Here is a 21,137-nt window from a genome sequence, read left to right as displayed (position 1 = left end):
ACAGAAGAGAAAGTCTATGTTCATAAATTAAAATACCAAATATTTAAACAGACTGTGTCTGTTAGCATTACCTGTCATTTTCCTGAGAGTTGTCATATTTTTTTTAAGATACAACTATTTTAAAAACTGCTCTATGTATATATATTTATTCTACTGTTTTATCTTTCCTTATGTGTAGCTTGCATTATTTTTATTTTTTTTTAACTTTGCACTTGCCATTTAAATTAAACTGCAGGATGTTTTTCCTAATGAGATTTATTTTCTTTTTCTTGCTTTTCCCTCTTTTTGGAAATAAAAAGGAATCTGGAGCTTTGGGATCAAGTAATCAGACTTCATAAAGCTGTAAAATTCTGTGTATCGATAAGAGTGATGTTCTTTTAGGACACCATTAGCTCAAAACCAAAATAAAACATGGGCTATATTTTGTGTAAGGAACCAGTTAAAGATTTCTCTTAGGTGAACAAGTAGAGTGTATCTTCAAGTTTTTGTCTACCTCTGTTCTGGTTTTTGTAAACTTCCCATCTTTTCTATTTTTACAGAAAGCTTTTCCTATTTTACTTACGTGGAAAACCCATAAATGGAGAGATTGTAGGTTTCACCATCTCCTCTGTAGTCTACCAACCATGTGGATCTGAAAAATACGCTTTGCCCCTCTCACCCACTTTGCAGTACAATGTAAGTGTTGCAAATCACATATAGGGAAATCTGATGTGTGACTTTTACTAAGTTTTTTTAATTATTTCTGAACTTCCAAGAATTAGTGGCGAAAGTGGGGGAGGGAAGATACGTTTTCCTTTACTAATATGTCTGCATGTGCATTCTGAAGGTAAACTGGGACTTTGAAAGCAGCCAGCACCTAGTATATGCTGAAATTTTGAGACAACCTAGATTAAAACAATGGATAGGAGCCTGGAAGCTAGGGAAAAACAAGAAAATGATGAAATCTGTGTAAACCAGGAGATCAATACCAAAAAATTAGCTTTTGCCTCAGTTTTCTTACCTGTAAAGCAGGCATAGGTACTTCTCTGCCACTTCCATTCAGCTGGTAGGTATCGTATTTATAGCACTATGAAGGTGAAAAACTTACATAGTAAGAGTCAGGTTAAGCAACCAACATATGTTTTAAATCCTACTTCTTATCATATATAACATGATAAAAATAATAACCCGAGGAGAAAAAAAAATATTTTTATTTGTGTAATAAAAAGATCAGTTTTGAGAAATAAACAATATTGGAAAACTGACTTTAGATCGAAGCCAAACTGGCGTCATTTCGCCAGCATTGACAGTCCCACGCTCTCAGTACTGCATCCTGTCCCCCGTGTTTTTAAAATGTGCCATAGTGCTTTTACCGGTGAAAGACAGTAAGGAACAATCCATGTAAAATATTTCAAATTCATGACGTTTCAAATCGCTGGAACATACTCTGTATGTAACAGTGGAAGAGCACATCTCAGTGTAAGATTGTTCCTGTTGTAACTGAAACACATGAATAAATGAAACTCTAAAGCCCATCACAGAGAAGCATCATCGAAATGCAAGTTACAATTGTCTGAAAGTCTAGGGAGCCTTTATATTTTTACAAGCAACAAATTAAGGGAAATCCAGAACAAATGAGAAGAAAGAGTGCATCCCGTAAGATCTTGACAGAAGTTGAACAGACCTGATGTAATGAAAAGCATCTCTAAGAGAAAAGACAAAAGGGAGGTGAGGAAAAGAAAGGTGATACTTGCTTACCTGTGTTGAGTCTTCATAAAGTGAGCTCAGGAACCTGATAATCACCAGAGCCTCAGGGCAGAATGTCCAAGGATTTTTATGTATCTCCAAAGGTATATAACATGACAAATCGGTATAATTTAATTTTGGTCAGTGATGCATAGGTAAAGAATGGGGAAAGGTAGTGGATACTAAACCAGAGATGGATTCCTTAAAGCAGGATTAACATTTAGACCACCGAGCTCTGCAGAAGCCATCCCTTTGGAGAGGCAGTGGAATTTGGTTTGGCTAGGCAGGCTGAAAAGCCAGCTTGCAGCACTCGGGCTGCTTTGCTGTAAGAAGGGACGGCACTGGGATGGCACATTATGTTACCGTTACATTACCATTACATTACGTGCACGCAGGGTCAGGGCCTGGTCTGGTAAAGGTACCACTGCACTGAAAAAAGAGACTCTGGGATGTTTTTATTCCTACTTTTAGTCTCAAAGCAGAACATACCACTGCCTTTGCTATGCAAATGCACTGAAAATAGGCAGATTAGCAGAAATAGGTAGTTGCCAAGCCTTGCATTCCTGTGTTTTACTAAAACTACACATCAAATTTACCACTAACCCAGGGTGGGTGAGCCAGGAGTGAGACACCACTTTTTCAGAAGCCACAACCACCATTTCTGCGTCACTTGATGTCCTGGCACAAGGTTATGCACCTTACACACCAATACTTGCAAATTGGACCACCCGGCTTCAGTGCCAAAAGCCAGCAACTCACCTTTAATCATGGAAGTGAATGTAAATTGTATTGGCTGTTTAAAAAAAGATTTAGGGTCACCCATCAAAAATTCTGAACAGGCAATGCAGATGTGCAGGCAAAAATGGACCGGGCAGGAGCAGTCGGAACAGCTACTCGGCTCTCACTGCTTCTGGCGGCAGCCCTGCGGAGCAACGCAAGCGGAACAAAGAGGGCCGGTAAAAGGGCTGTCTCAAAGCCCTTGGCAGCCACTGAGTGATATTTGGGTTTAAAGTCTTTCAAGGGATGTGTTTTTGAGCAAAACATTGCTGATGTATGAACATGTGCTTGCATAAGCTTATCTTTTTTTAAAAAAAAAAAACAACATTACTGAAGTTGCGTACTTGAACACTTTAGGAAGTTTTCTATGCTACAAGTAAAGTTATTTGCTCCTAGGCATTTACATACTCATAGACATTCTCTCACACCAGCTGGGGGAAAAAAGAAGTACCATGCTGCAATACTTATTGTACAGTTTCTAAATTTTACAAGGAAGAGTCTCAGAATGTAAAGACAGCAAACAAAGTGTGTCTGCAGCTGGAACACTTTCTAACTGTCTGTACCATTGCTGCAAAAGTCTGGTCGTACTGAAGTCAAAATTCAGTGAACTTCTTTGAGCCAGGATTCGAAGTTCATACACCTTAACCAAACAAGACAAAACATTTTGAGTGATCTTACCAAAAATCCCCAGGCACAGACATGCTCACACAGTTCAAGGATCAGCAGCTCCCTGAGTACTTTCAGTTCCTGTTGCTTCAGAGTTAGAGAAAACGTTTGTGTTTTAATGAGGAGGTGGATTAAATGGCTTCAGCTGAGATGACAGATACTGCACACTTACTGGTAATGTGACTCAGCTGAATTCTTTGTAGAGCACCTCTCTCCTGTGTGAGGTGTTACAGGAGCAACTGCAGACATTGTCGCAGCAGAAAGTCTGTAAAAAACACATTTGGGTAAGTTAAATTAAATTGAACCCCAGATATCTGGAGTAATTGAAACTAATCATGGCATCATTTCTTTTACTGCTTCGTAGTTGTTCTGAGATTTCCAAGTGGCTCTTTCCACACACCACTCGCTTGTTCTCTGTAAGGCATCGCACTGTTCATACGCACAGCCCATCCTGGCCCCAGCTCACTGGCTGCTGAGAACTCTCCTTGTGCAGGACCAGCCCCACTCCAGCACGGCACACAGGCTTTGGAACACTCGTACCATGACCTGCTTTGCCTGCAGTAGGCAGTAAGAAATATCAGCAAAGCGTGTTCGGTAGGCTAATAAATTAATGGGACTACTTAGTCCGAGTAAGTGGCAAAACCAATATCTGCTATGTAATGCGTTGATTCTGAAGCGCCACATGCTTTCCAAATTAACAAGCACCCATTTGGTGTTGCAACCTCTTTGCTTCTTTAATGACTAATTTCCAGAACTAAATAATTCACAGGATGTTTCTGAGTTACTGGAGCAAATTAATCTGCATTCCTTCTTACCTCTCGTGCTCTTGCTAACAGGCCAACAAAAGGCACAGATAGGCTCCTTGTAACTTAAAAAAAAATACTGCTGAACCACACGTCCACATTTTATACATGATCTATCCCTCTGGTACAGCTTCCTTTGAAATAACCCCATCAGTCAAATAAACAAGGAGAAAGTTTGGTCCAAGATCAATGGTTTTTATTATTTCAAACTCAGACAAGTGTATTTCTGAAGAACACCAACACGATTATTCACAAGCATATTAAAAATACCTGCCTTGCATGAAAGGTTATAGTACTAAAGTTCATGCTATTCAGATCCCAATAGCATATTAGCAAACGAAAGACATCTTCAGCTGTATAAATCACTACACTATAGTGGACAGTAAATAGTATTTCCTGGTTTTAGGGCAAACAACAATCCAGTGGCAGTGAATTTACCACAAAATACAGGTATTGTGAGTACAGCTACACCGAGCTTTGAAACACCAGAGCGGACCATCCTCAGCCTCTCCTGTTGTCATTAAACTTCGCAGCTATTTTCTGCAGCTCCAAATCCATAGCAGCCAGGTTTTCCAGTTCTTTTTCCTGTGAAAACATAAAGAGCGTTTTACACATCAAATAGTGTTGTGAAATGTTTTTGTTCCACAAAAATGAGAGGCAAAGAGTTTCTGAGGCAGACATCTCCCGCTACTTGCTGGTCCCTGGGCAGCTTGCTGGGGTGGGGGCTGTTAACAGCAGTGCAGCACATACTTTGGAGACTTGTGCTATTTCCTGCTTTTAACTGAGTTAGGGCTAAGGAAAGTATCAAAATACTCACTCTGAGAGCTGGCCCTACTCACAGCTTCATCTTTTTGGCTTTAAAGCACCAGTACCTATGAGTGACCTGCTGTCCCACAGCTGCTGCCCCTAGCAGCGTGCAGTCACTCCAGCCCAGGTGAAGGTCCCTTCGGAGGCTATAACCTCACGATCACAGTAGTGTGTGCAACAAGAGGAACACCTCCACGTTACCAGATGCTAGGGGAAAAGAAATATTATGCAGCCAATTCTTGTTCATTATGACAACTTGCTAACACCATTTAACCTCTGTTACTTATTAAGCCTCCACTGCTCTCAGCCCAGCTTTGTGCAATAGATACAGCGACACACAAGGAGCATCTAGCTGACGTGTGTGGACTCAGTTTTCCCGGACACCGAAGCAGAACGGGAAGTCCAACAAGCAAAAGACTCGCACAAATGGGAACTACATGCGTGAATCGGGGTTACAAGTGCGAGCTGGGTTCTGCTCTGCAATGACAGCCGGGAAGTCAATCAGGGTGGCTGATTTTCACGCTAAGTGTCCAACTTACTTTTCAGCTGTGTATTTTAAACAACCCGACAGACCAAGTGGTGCTTGCTGATTACCCCTCTGCTCCTGCTGCAAGGGGCATCTCTGGTTTATCAGTCTCCAAGACCCTAGAAGGAGAGGTAGGGCCCACGGGGGGGGGGGCAAAATCTCCTTTCTCTCCCTGTCTTGCAGCAGACAGAAGCTAATGAGGATGCGCATTGTCTTTCATTTTACAAACTGTGCTCTGGGGTAGTTCCACTGAATGCATTCAAAGAAAGCGGATTTTTAAATCACTGAAGATCTGGCTCTCAATGAGACTTTATCTTGTCTGTGTTTTTCCACGCACAGTTTACCAGCTGCCTTGGGAACGGATTTAAAAATGTGTATGTAAAATCAGCTCCCCCTAGCTTTTCAGAGAAACACCTGTCCGCATACCTCCTCTTCTGTGAGAGGCCTCTGGCTCAGGCTTCCTCTGTCATTCCTGATGACGTGACGTTTTTTCACGTCTTCTCCAGAATTGTACAATTCTGGGAACTCAGCTGATTTCTTCCTGTAATTCAGAAGTTGTGCGAGTTGATCCATCTTGTTGTATTGCCTTTTCATATCGTATCTGTTCGTTTTGCCAAGATTCCTCTTCTCGGTGCGTCCGTGGTTCAGAGCATTCAGGATTTGCTTTTTCTCCCACCAGTCATAGTCGTTATATTCAGGGAAAAGACTCTGCTCGTTCAGGGTGGGCCTGCCTTCCTCTTTGCCCTCCAGAAGCTGCTCTCCTGCGCTGTCCCTTTTCTCAAAGTGCCGGCTTTTCCACCACAGCAGTGGGTAGAAAGAGCTGTAGGACGCCGCGGTTCTCTTCTCATTCTCTGCAGGGAGACGGCTTCTGTACTCTTCCCTCTCTGCATATCTTCCCTCCTCCATATTCTCCTCTTCATTTTCCATCTGATCACTGCTGTGATGCTTCTTTTCTGCTTTCTCCTCCTCCTCTTCGCTGTTGCCAGGGTAGCGCTGCTGCTCTACACTGTCCTCAGTGCTGTAGTGTCCTCTGGCCTGCCCTTTGCGCTCTCGAGTGTACACTTTCTGTGACTCTTCATCTTCATTGTCCCACAAGTGGTATCTCCCTCCAAAGCGACGCTGCTTCTCCTTGCTGCCACCACTGAGATACCTGTCTAGCTCTTCCTCACTTTCGTCTCCTAGATATGTCCTTCCCTCGGAATGGTGCCTTCTTGCCTCATGTGACCCATCATGGTGTCTCCTCTCCTCTTGCCATTTCTCATTACTTTCTTCACTGTGGCGACGCCTCTTGTTTTCTTCTTCACTGCTCTCTTCACTCTGCTGCCACCTTTCTCTGTACTCCTCACTTCCCTGGTCTGTGTGCCTGTTCTCCTCCACCTCTTCAGACCCATGTCTCCCACGATAACCACTCTTCTCCTCACGCTGCTGCTCAGACTCGTCACGATATTTCTGATGGTGGTTCCTTTTGTCCCAGAGATGGGCCTCCTCTGTGTTTGATTCCTCATCTAGTTCTTCTTTCTCACCACCACGGTCCCTCTTCTCTTCAGAGGAGTCACCCATTCCATGCTTCCCATGATAACGTTTGGGTTTGTAGGGTTGCTTTTCCTCCTCTGTTTCTTCACTCTCATCAGACTCTTCATGCTCTTGCTGATGGGAGAAATCACGTTCCTTAGACTCATGGTGGTATTTTTCACTTCTTTCTTCCCCTGCCTCCCCCTCTTCACGAGTTCTTTTGTAAGGGCTTTGCATTCCCTCTTCTGAATGCCGGTGGCCCATGGGGCGCTGATCGTTCCCATTAGGGAACTCCTCTGTGCTTGTGCCTCCAGAGTGGGACTTCTTGTTGAGAGCAGTATGTTCTACCTCTTTGTCACGATGCTTGCTCTCTTTGCTGTCTTCTTCACTGTGGTAGCTCTTCTCCTCCTCTCCTCTAATTTCCTGATAGTGTTTCTTTTCTTCTGTATGAAGTCTCTGTTCTTGAATAGGTGTGTGATGTCCATCTTCCTCTTCCTTGCTTTTACCTTCCTCATAAGCAAGTTTCTCCTCATCACTGCCTTCCATGTACTTCTTAGATTCCTCTTCTGCCTGACTTTGTTCTTTCTCTGCACTCCCAGTATGATGTTTTTCAATCTCTGCTGGGTCCTTCAAATGCCTCACTTCAAGTTGTTTGTTTTCGCTTCTCTCTCTGTCATTTCTACCACCTACAAGAACAAAAGCAGCAGAATGAAGTAATCCTACTCTCCACTGAAGTGTTATGTCGGTTTAAATAGATAACTGGCTGGCCAAAGTAGCAAGAAGATTTGGACAGAATTAATTTTTTAATTGTGCTTTTAAAATTAGTCATTTTGTAATATTTTGTATGTTTGCCTGGAAAAGCATTAACCAATTTTCCTTTAATTAGGCATTTTAAAAGTTCCACTGAAATTTCCAGAATAATTTTTCCTCTTTGGTTTTCTTCTTTGTTTGTGATTGCATTTTTAGCATTGAATTAAATTAACTCTCATTCCCATTAAAAAAAAAAAATCAATGGCATCTGGAGTTGTGCTCAGTTCTTTGAATGTCAGGCCTTATCCATCACATATGCTTATTCAAAAAAAGACAACTGTCTATTTCAAGCTACTCAAAAACATCTGGGGCTTTTAGCAAATTTTGAAAGTTCTAAATTGACTGAAAAAAAAAAGAAAGAAAGAAATCTGTTACTTTGCAGTAGTTATGTTTAATCAAATCACCCTCCTTCCACTATTTCCAAAATGCTAAATGAAAGCCTGACTCTGACCACAACGGTAACAGTGTATTTCTATGGAGATTCTGCTTCACTTGTGTCTGAGTAACATCAGAAATAGATCACAAATCCTAAAAGTTTTCAGACAATAGCTGCCCAGATTTCAAAACAGCTCATTATTTCTGAAAAGCTTCTCATTATCTGATATTCTTGGAGGGGATCTGTCTAACGGCAAAAATATGGTCCTTACACTCCTTCCACTAAGTGTTTTTTCATTTTCCAAAACATGTCAAATACAATTTTTTTTCTGAAATTAACAATGTCAAAAACAAAGCTTGATGCCTGATGGTATTTAGCATCTCCTAGAAATTTGAGGCCGAGTTAGATAAAAAGACATGTATTCCCAAAGCCCAAAAAACATCCTCTTCTGATGACTGTATTGGGGCTATGCATTATTCCCCCTACAAATGAGCAGGAGAAAGATGAGTTTCATTATTGCTTCTTGCTGACAAGTAAGTTCAAGAGCCTTTTTATTGTTCTGTAATCAAATAAATATAGCTTGGCAGAAAAGAAAGATGTGCCTTCTGCAGTTTGGCAGAGCATCAAACTTCACCACACTTCACTACAGACAGTAATCAAGCATGCAAACAGGCTTACACCTTGGCAGCGAAGCACCGTGCTGTAGGAATGAGCTCGTCTGAAATAAGCACTCCCACAGGGAGCTTTCAGCACACGTCTCCAGACCTCTGGAATCAGTACCACAAACTTAAATCACTTCTACGCTGAGCAAAAGACACCCCTCTTCTGAGCTGGGTGTGGATTCAGTTACCACCAGGCGCAGGGGTCTTGTTGATGTCAGTGGCAGCTATTTGAAGCCAGTTCCTATCCTCTGGGATGCATTCAGAACATGGCCCAAACCCAGCCACATTTGTTGACCTCTCAGGCTACCTAAAGAGCTTATGTTAGCCAAGAATCCCTGACAGTTACCAGGTCAGGCTGTTTGCTCTTTGAGCAAGACAGACTAAACAGAAGGAAATCTGAATTTTGACACTGAAATTCAGAGGCACCGGTTTCACATGGGCTGAAAGCACAGTTCACCAGCTCCAACACAAGACAGAATCCATTTACCAAATTCCTTTCACAAGTTCAGATACTGTTGTACTTACCCTTCTTCAGGATTTCTTTGCATTCAGGATTAATCGGTGGTGCGTTCGGCTTAGATAGAGCATTGGACAGAACCTCCACTATGCACCGTGTTACCTAGAAGAAACAAAACGGCTTTAAATTGAAAGAGGGGAGATTTAGATTAGATATAAGGAAGAAATTTTTCACTCAGAGGGTGGTGAGGTACTGGAACAGGTTGCCCAGAGAAGTTGTAGATGCCCCATCCCTGGAAGGTTCAAGGCCAGGTTGGATGAAGCTTTGGGCAGCCTGGTGTAGTGGAGGGTGTCCCTGTCCATGGCAAGGGGAGCTGGAACTAGATGATCTTTGAGGTCCCTTCCAACCCAAACCATTCTATCATTCTATGATAGTAAGATAAAAAATTCTCATGGCAAAAATGGAAATCCTACTTCTGATCCAGTTAGTGAGGAAAGCTAGTTTAGGATTAGAGTTTAGGGTAATATTATGAGTTTTGAGTAATCCCCAGCTCTACCACAACTTCTCGTGTGTTTCAGCAACAAGCCCTTTGCTCCTCACGCCCTTTGCTCCTCACTCCCATACCAGTAAGACAAGGATAGTCATTAGCTCTTTTTCTCTCCCCTTTTGTTTGCACAAATAACAGGCTCCTTTTGTACATTTTTAAATATTAAATACCCTATTTGGTACAAAAGAGAGTCAAACAACATGTGGTAACGGCACTCTACAAAAAAATAACCAACACAACACAATCAACACACGTTCAAAAGATGAAGATCATCCTCCAGGATCTGCCTAAACAAGGATGCTGCAAAGGTGTTGCCAGAAGTATTGCTTGGATTGCAAATAAACCAAAAACGCCCTTACAGCCTCTCTAAGTGACACGCTCCACATTTTTTCAAGTGTGTGTGCTGTAAGCTCTGTCTCATTTTTTGCTTAATGTTCAACTGGATAGTCTTCAGGAAGCAGAGGAAACTAATTGACTTAGGAAAGCTGCACCACCTCCTCTAACCCCCTTAACCTCTACCCAAGTAGCTCTTCTGTAGAAATCCACGCAAAATGATTTTCAAGCGTTGAAGTTGTTGGTTGTGAGCGAGTGCTCAGATCGTCAGGGGTATGAGAGCCTCAGGCTGATGATCTGGGCGTGGCTGGATGGGAGGAGACAACAAAACATTTATATGGCTGTTTGTCTTTTAACTGTTTCTAGTTATTACCAGGTGTTTACCAATCTAAATGATCACACTATCAACCAGTGGAGAGGGTCTGACGTCAAGTTACAGGTGCTGAGCAGCTAATGGCATTTATTTAATCAAGCAGGTTAAGACTCTCTTTCCAAAGCAGGAGATTGAAGACTGCATTAGAAAGCCCATTACATAGTTAGAAACTGTAGATACTTCATCTTTCTTCAAATTTACCATCACACTTTTTACACTCCAGTAACATGTACTATCAAGTAATATTTTGGATCATTTTTCAGACAGCTGTAAAACGCAGAGTTCCAAAAGTACCACACTGACACAAGAAGCCAGCTTCTATTTTCATCAAATGCACCAAAGTGCATGCAGGTATCTTCTGATAGCTAAAGGGACTCGGAGTTCCACATCACCAATGATCTCTTAAGAATTTACCCTCAAGAAAAAAAAGCATTACCCTGAGAGTTTAAAGATGAAACATGCAGAGCATGTGACTGACATTTTCTGAAATTTGCTTTGACATACAGCTACTCACCATTTCTTCAATATGGTCTTTTTCCACTGGAACTGTGCTGACACCTAGAAGAAAAATAAATTATTACTGATTCATTAATCCTAGCAACAAGCATCACTGATAGCAGTCCTCAGTCAAATTGGTCTGATGAGATGGCTTGAGTTGTGGGTTGGCAAGTCAGTAAACAGACATTTTACATTATATCTTTCACTCTTCCATACGGAAAAGCAATGTAAAGCTTCAACCTAGCACAAGAGAAGAGGCATGTTGACATTTCTAGCACAAAAAGAATATACACCAGAAGACCAAAAGCAACGCTCAAACTCCGAGAACAGGGCTTTACTGCCAATCGGGTCTTCACGTAGACACACCTATTTGGTGCTAAAAGAACAGGAAACAAACAAGGCCTGTTTACACCCTAAGAACTCTTTTGGCTTCTGCGAGGGGCTCTGAGTGCCCCCACCACCACCTCCCCAATAGGAGACCATTCCTCAAAGCTTTAAAGCAACTACTGTCCCAATCCTCCTGGAGAAATCCTGTCTCGCTTGGACAGGAGGCAGCTCCGGGAGGGAGGGACAGACCCAGAAGTGACAGGAAAACTTCCATTCACTGAGTGGTCCAGCATCACCCCAAAAAGCGAGTAAAAAAATCAAAACCCAGTGGAAAACACTACTCCAGAAGAGAGCAGCACAATCTGTCTCTGTCTCTCGGTCCCGAGGACACGTGGGATAATTAACACCAGCTCCACTGCATCTGGTCCAAGGCATTTGCTTTTGGAAAGAAGCTGTTACAAATGAAACCTCTGTGCTGCTTTATTTTGCCATCACTGCTGCAATACGTCTCCCGCTGGTTAATGAGCTTGGCTGCTGTGCATTATTAATAAACCACGTCAATTCTCATCCACCTTGAGATCTGCAGAAATGAAGGTACGCGAGTCCACCAGCCGCACGTGAGTACATAGAGGCCAGGCTTGTTGTATCACGGCTTCGCAGACTTACCACATGGTGTATAACCACAGCACACGAACATACAGCTTGGGGCGCAGTTCTGAAGTTCTTACACAAGTCAGGATAGTCTAAAACACACCTATCACCTTCTCTGCACTACTGCTTGGGTGGCACAGTGAGAGATCTTCTGCGACGGATGAACACAAAGCAGATTGTGGAGATGAAGGGGGTCAGTTTTCCTTAGAGTGTCAGGAAAACTAACACTGCCCCAAGGAAGCTTTCTGCAAAGCAGACAGGAGCATGTGGCTTTGCGCTACTGAAAGCGGCAAAACCTTTCTTCTTCTCTGTGTCTGCAGAGGAAGCAAGCATCCCCTTGAGCACTGACTCTGTAATAACTGAACATAATACAATAATAACTCCCTCAACATTTCTACTGTCCTCTATTTTTGCTCCCCCAAACACAGATGTAGGGATGCGCTTCTCCAGCCCCCGTCTCTTCTCTGCATATACAACTGCAATCAGAGAAGGGAACCCACACAAGGATAGCACAGAAGGGATTCCCCTAAAATAGCGCTGCATCCCTACCCCGTCATTTCCCCGGAACGCCAGCTGGTGTGTGGGGGAGATGGTGCTATACAGAGCCAATCCTCTCTCCCATCTTCTGCGCTGGGCGCTGACTGAGACAAGCTTTAGGTTACTTTATTTACTAACCTAGTATGCAAGTAACTACCACGCTGCACAGTGCTGACGCTGCTGCAGTCTAACCTGCATCCTCCATCTGAGCAGGGAGGATAAGGATGTATGTACATGCAGGGGCAGGAGACTGGCAGCGAAGTCCCTTCTACTAAAAAAAAGTGTTATCCACTAAAAAGACATTCTTCTAGTCCCACAGGGGTTAGAAACGCTGCTCTTACGGCATGAGCTGCTCACAGTCACCACTTACACGTAAGCGAATGGGATGACCTGCTTCATTGCCTCTTCTTGACAAGGCTCCTCTGGTCCTGCAGCGCATGAGAAACCAGGACAGGCGCAGGGGCAAACACCTCATTTTGTCCTTTTAGTGATGCTGCCAGAGGACATCTCCTGCAAGTTACACCCCGCTGATGTGATGAAGCACAGAACAAACTTCTGAACATCTTTTGCTGTTACAGATGCCAACTTTTGGCTGCCTCTCGAGCGCTACGTCAGTGGTGCATGAATATAAAGTCAGGTTGTACACGCTGCCTTTGCCCCATCATTCCAAATCTCCTGTCTCTCCAAGGAGATTTACAGATAGATTAAGGACCATTAAGGAACTGCTTGGTTAATGATGAAAGCTGACACGCACAGACAAAAAGGAAGCATTAGGCTATCGTAACAATGTCAGAAAAAGCAAATGGCATTGGACATTTGTCATATTAACCTGCCTGGCAGAAAAAAATGCACCCCGAACCCTGAATCCACCCCGGAGCCTGAAATAATATATTGAGGCAGCTGCTCTGCCACAGCTGAGATAGGAAGCCTGCGGGGAGCCAGCATGCCCCACTTTACACTGCTGCTGGCAGCGCCAGCCCATGCCAGCTGGCAAGAACTCCTTTGAGACCACTTGCCAGCTGGAGATGGCCGGCCAACACCTCCGCCTTCCTCTCCACATGTGCCCAGGACAGGGAAAGCCATCGCCCCAGCACCGCTGACACAAGTGGCGGCAAGGCACCCACCCACCAGGCTTGCGGGGACACGGCAGACAGTCAACCGCAGGGTTTGACAGCAGAAAAAGAGCACACACCGAGATGGAAACCCGTCCCTAGTGCATGCAGAAAACCAGACCACAGACCCACAAAGTAAAGCGAAGCCCTGGGTTTGCTTTCCCCTCCTGAACCAAATCTGCCCAGGCAGTTACGATCAGATTATTTGATTTTGCAGAAGTACTGAGAGCTGATGAAGATCACAAGAAAGAATGAGAAACACAGGACAAATTCACACGGCTTTTGCTTGCATCTCCCAAGATTGGGACAGATCTTTTGGTATGTCTCTGATGAAATCCCCACAGGCTTTGTTTCATTAATGTCGATGACTCAGTGCAGTGTCATCGCTCATCAAAATGCCAGCAAAAACCTTTCCTAGGAAATATCACAGAAACTTTGGCACATTGATTTGCGGAAGGAGCACTAGAAAGTTCTTGAAGTTAATTTTTCACTGATACCCAGCCCCAAACAAACTCTTTAGTCCACTGATTCTGGCAGGCATTTGAAAGCAAGATAGCCAAAACTGGCATAAAGAAGTACCTGACCCGTTTGATGGCATAAACAAGAAAAAATATTTGGTAAGAAATATCCCCATGGAGTCTGTGGAAGAAGTCTGGTAAGCTTCTCCGGGTTGAGGTCTCTCCTCACATCTGCCACCCTCCCTTTTGAGTACAACAAAGGCTCTCGAAGGTAACCAACTTCATTCTAGTGTTTCTCTACAAGTCTCAGAAGCGTTTCCATGTGGAAAGTTCTAATATCCCTAAAGCCAAACTACTCAACCATAACTATGTCAATTCTTTCAAGAAATTATCTATCATGTCCAAAAAGCTGTAAAGCCAAGCAATCCTATTGTGTTTCCTATTGTGTTTAATTGCATCCTATTGTGTTTAATCTCAATTTCACAGTTTGGTTTTCATATTTAACGCCGCGTGCAAAAAAAAACCCCAAACAACCTGTTAGTTACAGCTGCAGACCTGTTATTTTACAACCACCTCCCGGTATCAAGAACTACACGGCAAAAATCTCAGCACCGCTCGAATAAAACTACACCGAGAAGTCTTTGCGGAAAGAAACTGTTCGGGGGGAGAAAAACAAAACCAGGAGCAGCCGACCAGCCCTCGCCCGTGGCCGTTCGCCCGGCAGCGGTGCGCAGCGGGGGCGGCAGCCGGGGCACGGCTGGGGCAGCCCGGCGGGACCGCCGCCCCCCGCAAACCCCGGCCCTACCTCACCCCCCCTCGCACCGCGCCGGCCAGGGTGACGCAGGGCGGGCCGGGCATGACGTCATACACTCACCGATGGCGTCACCCCTCCGGCAGCGGGGAGCTCCACCGCTCTCCAGAGGCAAACCCCTCCAGTATCCCCCCCCCCACGCCCAGTGGGGCTTTTCACTCGCCTCTTCCTCCCGGCGAGGGCCGGACCCGCCGCCGAGGGAGCTCCGGGGCCGCCCCCGCCCCTCGTTCCCGCTCACCTGCCAGGGCGGCGGCCCCCAGGAGGCCGAGCAGCGCCAGCGGCCCCATGCTCCGCTCTGCTCCGATCCCTTCCGCTCCGCTCGCCTCGGCGCGGCTCGGCGCTATTTAAAGGGGGGAGCGGGGGCGGAGGAGACGGGCGGGGGGCCCCGCCGGCAGCCTGCGTCACTCCGAGCCCCTGGGGGCGGCGCCGCCCCCCCCCTTGTCCGCTCCCCCGCAGCGGCGCCGCCCGCAGCCGCGGGACCCCCTGGCCACCCCACCTCTATCCCGGCTCCCGCGGCTCGCCAGCACGGGGGAAGTTTCTCCCAGGCTGGGGAAGCCGAGCTCCTTTTCCCTTCCTTTGCAACTACCACATCTTCTCCTCCTGCCCTCCGCCTAATACCCCTTTACAACCCCCCGCCCGGCCACCCCTCAGAAGAGGAGGAAAGCGGGGGTTCCCTGCCCCGTTCTCCAGCTCCGAGGATGCGGTATCATCCTTCGGTCTTTCCCACCGTCAGAGGATGCCGAGCCTCTGCCTACAGGGAGGAGGTGCGCTAATCCATCCCTCTGGAGCAGCTTTCACCAGAAATCACCGCTGTGTTTCCACATCCATTGCCGATCAAAGCCTTTTCAGCTGCTGCAGCGGCTTTTTTTTTTTTTTTTTCTTTTCCTGCAAGGTTTCTGTCCCTTCCACTCAAATCATTGCCCTTCCCTGCACACAGCAAACCCAGAACCAGAGAACGACTGGAAAGTGATCCCCGTACTTATGTCATCTGGCAAGTGAGTGACACACAGTGTTCCGCAACAGTTTTACTGGGGAAATCACCAGTCTTAGCATCCATCTCCGCAGGCAAACCTCTTATTTACCGTGATGACGCCCTGGGGAGCCAGAGCAAACCTACAGAGACCAAGTTTTACATAATTTCCTTAAACAGCCCCCACTGTCCTGATTAGTCCTTGATGTATGGGAAAGCACAAATGACAAGCTGTGACGAGCTCTCCACAAAGCAAGTCGGAACGCTCCCCACAGCTCCCTTCAGAGCCAGGCAAAGACACTGTAAGACTAGGACTTGGTTTGCTTTCCCTTTCATTAACTCTTAGAGGGCCATCTCCAAATTATGTGTATTTTTCAGTTGTTCTTTTTCGATTGTACTCAGTGATAAGCAGGTGGCCCTCTAATTGCCAGTGTTCATGGAGGACAATGGACCTATACATCAAAATGGCAGTTATCTCTATTATTGTTCTGTGTACTGACTACTATATTGTGTATTAACAATGCCAGGCTGCCATAACCATATAGCTTGTAAACATGTAAAACAGGACACAAGGACACAACACTCCAGTAAAACTCACATGGCAGCTTCATCTGTGCATAAAGGAAGCCAGGAAGTTCAGCTCCATTTGAAGCTTGTTTCAGATGACAGCCTCTAACTCCAGGAGGCAAAGCCAGATACCTTGCTCACCTTGCATTCAGACTACGGTTTCTGCAAAATAACAGAACTCAGTTACTTGGCCACCATGAAAAGAAAATCAACAGTGCAACATCTCTGCTTCCTCAATCTCCTCCTCTGGCATGCTGCTCCTGTACTGCCTATACAAGCCCCATTTCCATAAGCAAATGCTTCTTTGGAAACCACCAGCCTTGACTGTGGGAAGTCGAGAGCCCAGTTCAAAAGATTTTCAAAAGAATTTCACTGGCTCCAAGGCCTCCATGTTCTCCCCTGTTTGTGTGAGGATTCAGCCTGGCCTCAACCTGCTCAGCTGCTCACAAGAAAGAATATTAGGTGAAATATCGGGCTTTTAAGCTTTCTCTGCTTCCCCAGGTGAATAAATAGTACTCTCTGGTTATTCTTGGGTAACTGGTCTACTCCAGCATTTGGTTGGCTATACTTATCTTGGACATGACAGTCAAAAGGGGCAAGTGACACAAAGATGCTGAATAAAAATAGCCAGCTGTTTTAGTATCTATGAGGTATTCGTACTAAGTACCTGTACCACACAAGTCCTGTTGATAGTCGGTACAACCACCACCACAGAAGCCTTCTTGCTGCAGAACAGACAGCTGAGATTACGCAGTCCCACACCCCTGCCTCACCTGGCTTCTAATTGACACCTTGCACTGCAGCAGCAATCCCTGGGGCTTCGTGGCAGTTTTCTCTGCGCTAGTTGGTTTATTTATACTTGACTTGTAGGATTTCTCTGAAAGGGTCCCTCACTTCAGCATTGTGCAGGCTGTGACCGAAGAATCCAGAAGTCCTATACTTGTCGTTGATAAGAGAAGATGTTAAAGCACCGTCGAGGCATGTTTTGCCATCAGTTGCATCAGGGTCTACACGGAAGCACACGTTAATGCCTTCAGATTTGATCAGAATTGAGGTTATAAAGATCTGCAAGTTTTGCAAGAGGCCACCCAAGAGGTCCATGACTGGAGCAGGGACAGAACAGAATGGAGTATATCTAATTCCATCTTCAGCACCCAAGGGCAGGATTTCAAACCATGATCGCACAGAATTTTCTGCCAGTGCTGGAAAACCAGACAGAGAGAATCCAAGCACCTTGCCCACAGTTAATTATGCCAGTCTGTATTTTCAAAACAATGTCACTTCACACGGATTTTTGTGCCAGGTATTGGCTGGCACAAGCTTCCCTACAGATCAGGAAAGAGATGTGACTACATTAAATCAGGATTACAGCAGGCAGTGGCATATTTCACTCAATCGGTTGTGAGTGGCACACCTCAACCTCCTTTCTCAGATGTGTCAGAACTTTGATTGCAGTGATATACGCACCTCATAATGTTGTGACAATCTATCGCTCTATGAATAAACAGTATTTATCCTGCTGGATTCTCTCGAAAACAAACGCTTTAAAAAAAAACCACACGTTTGGCTCATCCTAGAAGCTAGAACTTCAAAGGATGACAAGTGAGTTTCCGTGTCTAAGCTCCTTCTAAATTGAGAGGAGACTGCTCGGGGAATATGAGGATTGCTCTCCTCTAATTAGATGTGCTAGTGGGATTATCTTCATTCTTCGATGCCAATTAGTTTTCATGCCATGAAAATCCTGCAGCCTGTTTCATGAACAAACTCGTCTCTTTCATTCAGAAAGTGCTAAGGGGACGAATCTGGAGAAAAACACCAATCAAATCTGAAAAGCCAGCACCTCAAGGGATGTCATCTCTCCAGCTTCACTAATGACAGCAAAAATCCCTTCAGAGGTCTATGCGTACGCAACGCCAGTTGCAACACAACGGAAAATGGAGTTGCACAGATGCTTAAGATTTGCTGTCGTTATATGTTACTGTATATTTATTTACCCACAGCTCACTAATACCGTTACAGTGGCTTCAAGCTGGTGCAACATGTAGCTGAACCGTGCCCCCGGAATTCAATTATTATCTTAGTAGCTCTACAGTGAGGTACGATCAGGTGCCCAGCTCATCTCCCTGTCCGTATGGTAACGGACTTCAGAGGAATTAAAATCCATCAGCCACATCCACTGGAGAGGGAACAGGCCAGTGCTCGGCTGGATCTCGTCAGACAGGGGGTCTGGCAGAGCAGAAGGCACGACCCTTCAGGGGCGCATATGCCTGTATATGCCCCAAAATCTTTGCACACCTTCAGTCAAAGCCTCTGTGAGAGGTGGCAGCCAGGACCATACTCAGATTTCTCAGACTTCCTCCTCCTTATTGAGCAAAGACTATTTATCCTCTATCAGGCACCTGCAGTGATGCTGATGAATGGAGCTTGCTTGTCGAGCTACAGGAGGATCTGACAAATGACAGGGACAGAGGTATCAGGAACAGTGTCTGCTTGAGCTGAATCCATGGGAGATGAAATGATACTGCTATTAGATAAGGCAAAACACTTCCAAGCACACTGCAGCAGCCTGTGCTTGTGATCAGACTGGTAGAGTTTGTTAATTATAATGGGTGTTCAGTCTATGAATTTCAGTTTAGCCTCTCTGTCATCCGAAACGCAATAGCGACAAAAAAATGCACCCTCATGGCAGAACTGGGTCCACAGAATCCAAATCACCTGAATGCACTGACATATAAAACCACCTAATGCTGTATTTACGCAATAAACAGCTTCTAATTTAAATCTAAAATGCACATATTTTGCCTCCACTTAAATATTTTTGGGACAATTTTCCCCTGAAAGTTAAACACTCCTGTCACTGTCTGTGGCCTTAACACACAGTATCAATGAACCACCAGCAAACTGAACTCCAGCTGAGGGACAGAGGAGCTGCGAAGAGACCCTGTGTGTTACAGATGTGTAGTGTCTGCAGCGTGGACAACTATCTTTTCTCCCTTTCTGTATTTATACAGCACCTCACACAGCGGGGTTTTGTTCATGCCAGGTGCTCTTAGGCAGTAAGGAAAGAACTACTAGAAATCGACTGCTAGCCTCTAGTCTCAAAAGATTTTCTTCAGTGAAAATCTAAAGAATCTACAGGATATTTCTGCTTCAGAACCAAGAAAACCTTAACAGTTCAGGTCGACTCTTCTTGGATTGTCTTTCTTGGTCTTCTTTAACAAAAGAATATTTTGCTTGCTTGTAACCCTCTTCCCTCCACGCAGGATCATCCTAGCTCCACTTCAGTCATATATCTGTATCTATATCTGGTCGAATGTTACATGGCCAAACTGAAAAGAGGTTTACAGTATGCCTATAAGACATATTATAGATATTACGGGATCTAAAAAATATATGTACAGACATTGCCAGCTGATGGAAATCTTCAGAGCCTGTGGATACACTCACTGTCTACAGAAGCCATAAAGATATCACCAGAAAAAAAAGCAAAACCCAAACCCAAAACACAGGTAAGCAAGAGAAGAATGATCAAGTGTAAACAACCATTTCTCCAACATCTCAGGTTTTCCACATGGACATCTTCACATACGCCACTCACACACACACCTATCTCCCCTCCAGTCATTCCTCTCTCAGTGTTTGTCAGTTCAGATGGGAGAAAACTAGATCACGCTGCAATACAAAAATAAATACATAAATAAAAAGCAGGCTTTGGAGCGTACAGAACAAAGGACAGTTTTTCCATACTGCACTGTCAGCATGATCACCACTGAAAGGCAGTGTCACTTCCTAGGTCCTTCCCTGACAGCAACTTGCCAACCTTGCTTGCTCCAGGCAGTAAATGCAGCTTAGCTCTTGCAATTACACTGGTATGGCATCCATGGGAAAGATGACATTGATGTGAAACAACACGCATGTTTCCTGCTCTCCTATGGAAGAAAGTCAAAATTCGCCTAAAACCATTGCACTGCTGGGATTTTTAGTCCCAAGTGTCTTTGTATCATCCATACTGCCACTTCTCACCTTTGTATAAATTCCTGATTTGCTGTCAGGAAATGATGTGCTGGAGTCCCAGTCACAACCTGCCACTCCAGATGAACTGACCACCAAGCTAAAATGCAACTTCGGATCCATGGGAGCCCTTACATGATTAGTCATGGCTTTACAAATTTGGCTGTGACTAAAACCTCTCCTAGCCTCAGCTGTAACGAAATTGCCTTGATGACAACAGGAGCAACCTCCGCAGTCCCAGATACCTCCTCTTCTGCAAGGAGGGAGGTAACAGCACTCCAACATCCTTCTCACCAGAGAAGAGACTTGGACAATGAGCAACAGCACCCCTGAAAGCCACCAGCACATCTCCCCCAGCCCAGCTTTTGGATGCTCAGCATCGCTGCAGGTCCGGAGCTCCTAGGCAGCTGATGCCCAAAGAGCAGCCCGAGAGCTGTGGGGCATCTCACCCTCCAGCCTGGGCACACTGGAGCTGCACACCTAGACCCCTTCCCCCCCAACTCTCTCCCCCACCCCCAAACAACCCCTGCCCAACACCCAACATTTTTTTTAAAGTATGCAATTAACCACACTGGTAACCTCACTGGTGAAGAAGTCTGGGCTTTGTGCAGCAGATTGTAAAACAGGACGGAAATTTCGTTCAGCAAGTAAAATGCTGACTTAAGCCCTCATGTTTTGAGTGCTGCTTGTCATTAAGCAAAAATTACTTTTACAGTTGCCTTTGCACTGCAAATAATTTCATTTCGGCAATTAAACAGTCCCATTCAGTGTTTCTGCCTGCGTTTTGTCAACTGTGTATGTTCCATTTAATATTTACAGAC

At 45.0% G+C, this 21,137-nt stretch overlaps 1 protein-coding gene across 2 annotated transcripts in view; it reads right to left on the bottom strand.

Moving 5' to 3' along the window:
- Positions 1–4,472: 4,472 nt before the first annotated feature.
- Positions 4,473–21,137, bottom strand: part of CHGB (chromogranin B) — an 80,166-nt gene continuing 63,501 nt past the window's right edge. Inside the window, exons 1-5 of one of the 2 annotated variants that reach the window (XM_086631849.1) lie at positions 15,007–15,055; positions 10,889–10,932; positions 9,186–9,283; positions 5,731–7,495; positions 4,473–4,556 (exon numbers count right to left, since the gene is read on the bottom strand). In XM_086631849.1, the coding sequence (XP_086487975.1) occupies positions 4,473–4,556; positions 5,731–7,495; positions 9,186–9,283; positions 10,889–10,932; positions 15,007–15,055 (2,040 nt within the window). Of the gene's footprint in view, positions 4,557–5,730; positions 7,503–9,185; positions 9,284–10,888; positions 10,933–15,006; positions 15,056–21,137 lie in introns of those variants that run through there. The other variant, XM_086631848.1, reaches the window with a different exon arrangement.

The sequence above is a fragment of the Tauraco erythrolophus genome, chromosome 2, assembly GCF_009769465.1.
Source record: "Tauraco erythrolophus isolate bTauEry1 chromosome 2, bTauEry1.pri, whole genome shotgun sequence".
Classification (NCBI taxonomy): Eukaryota; Metazoa; Chordata; class Aves; order Musophagiformes; family Musophagidae; genus Tauraco; species Tauraco erythrolophus.
Note: the sequence above shows the minus strand (reverse complement) of the source record. Positions and strands in the feature narration are given on the sequence as shown.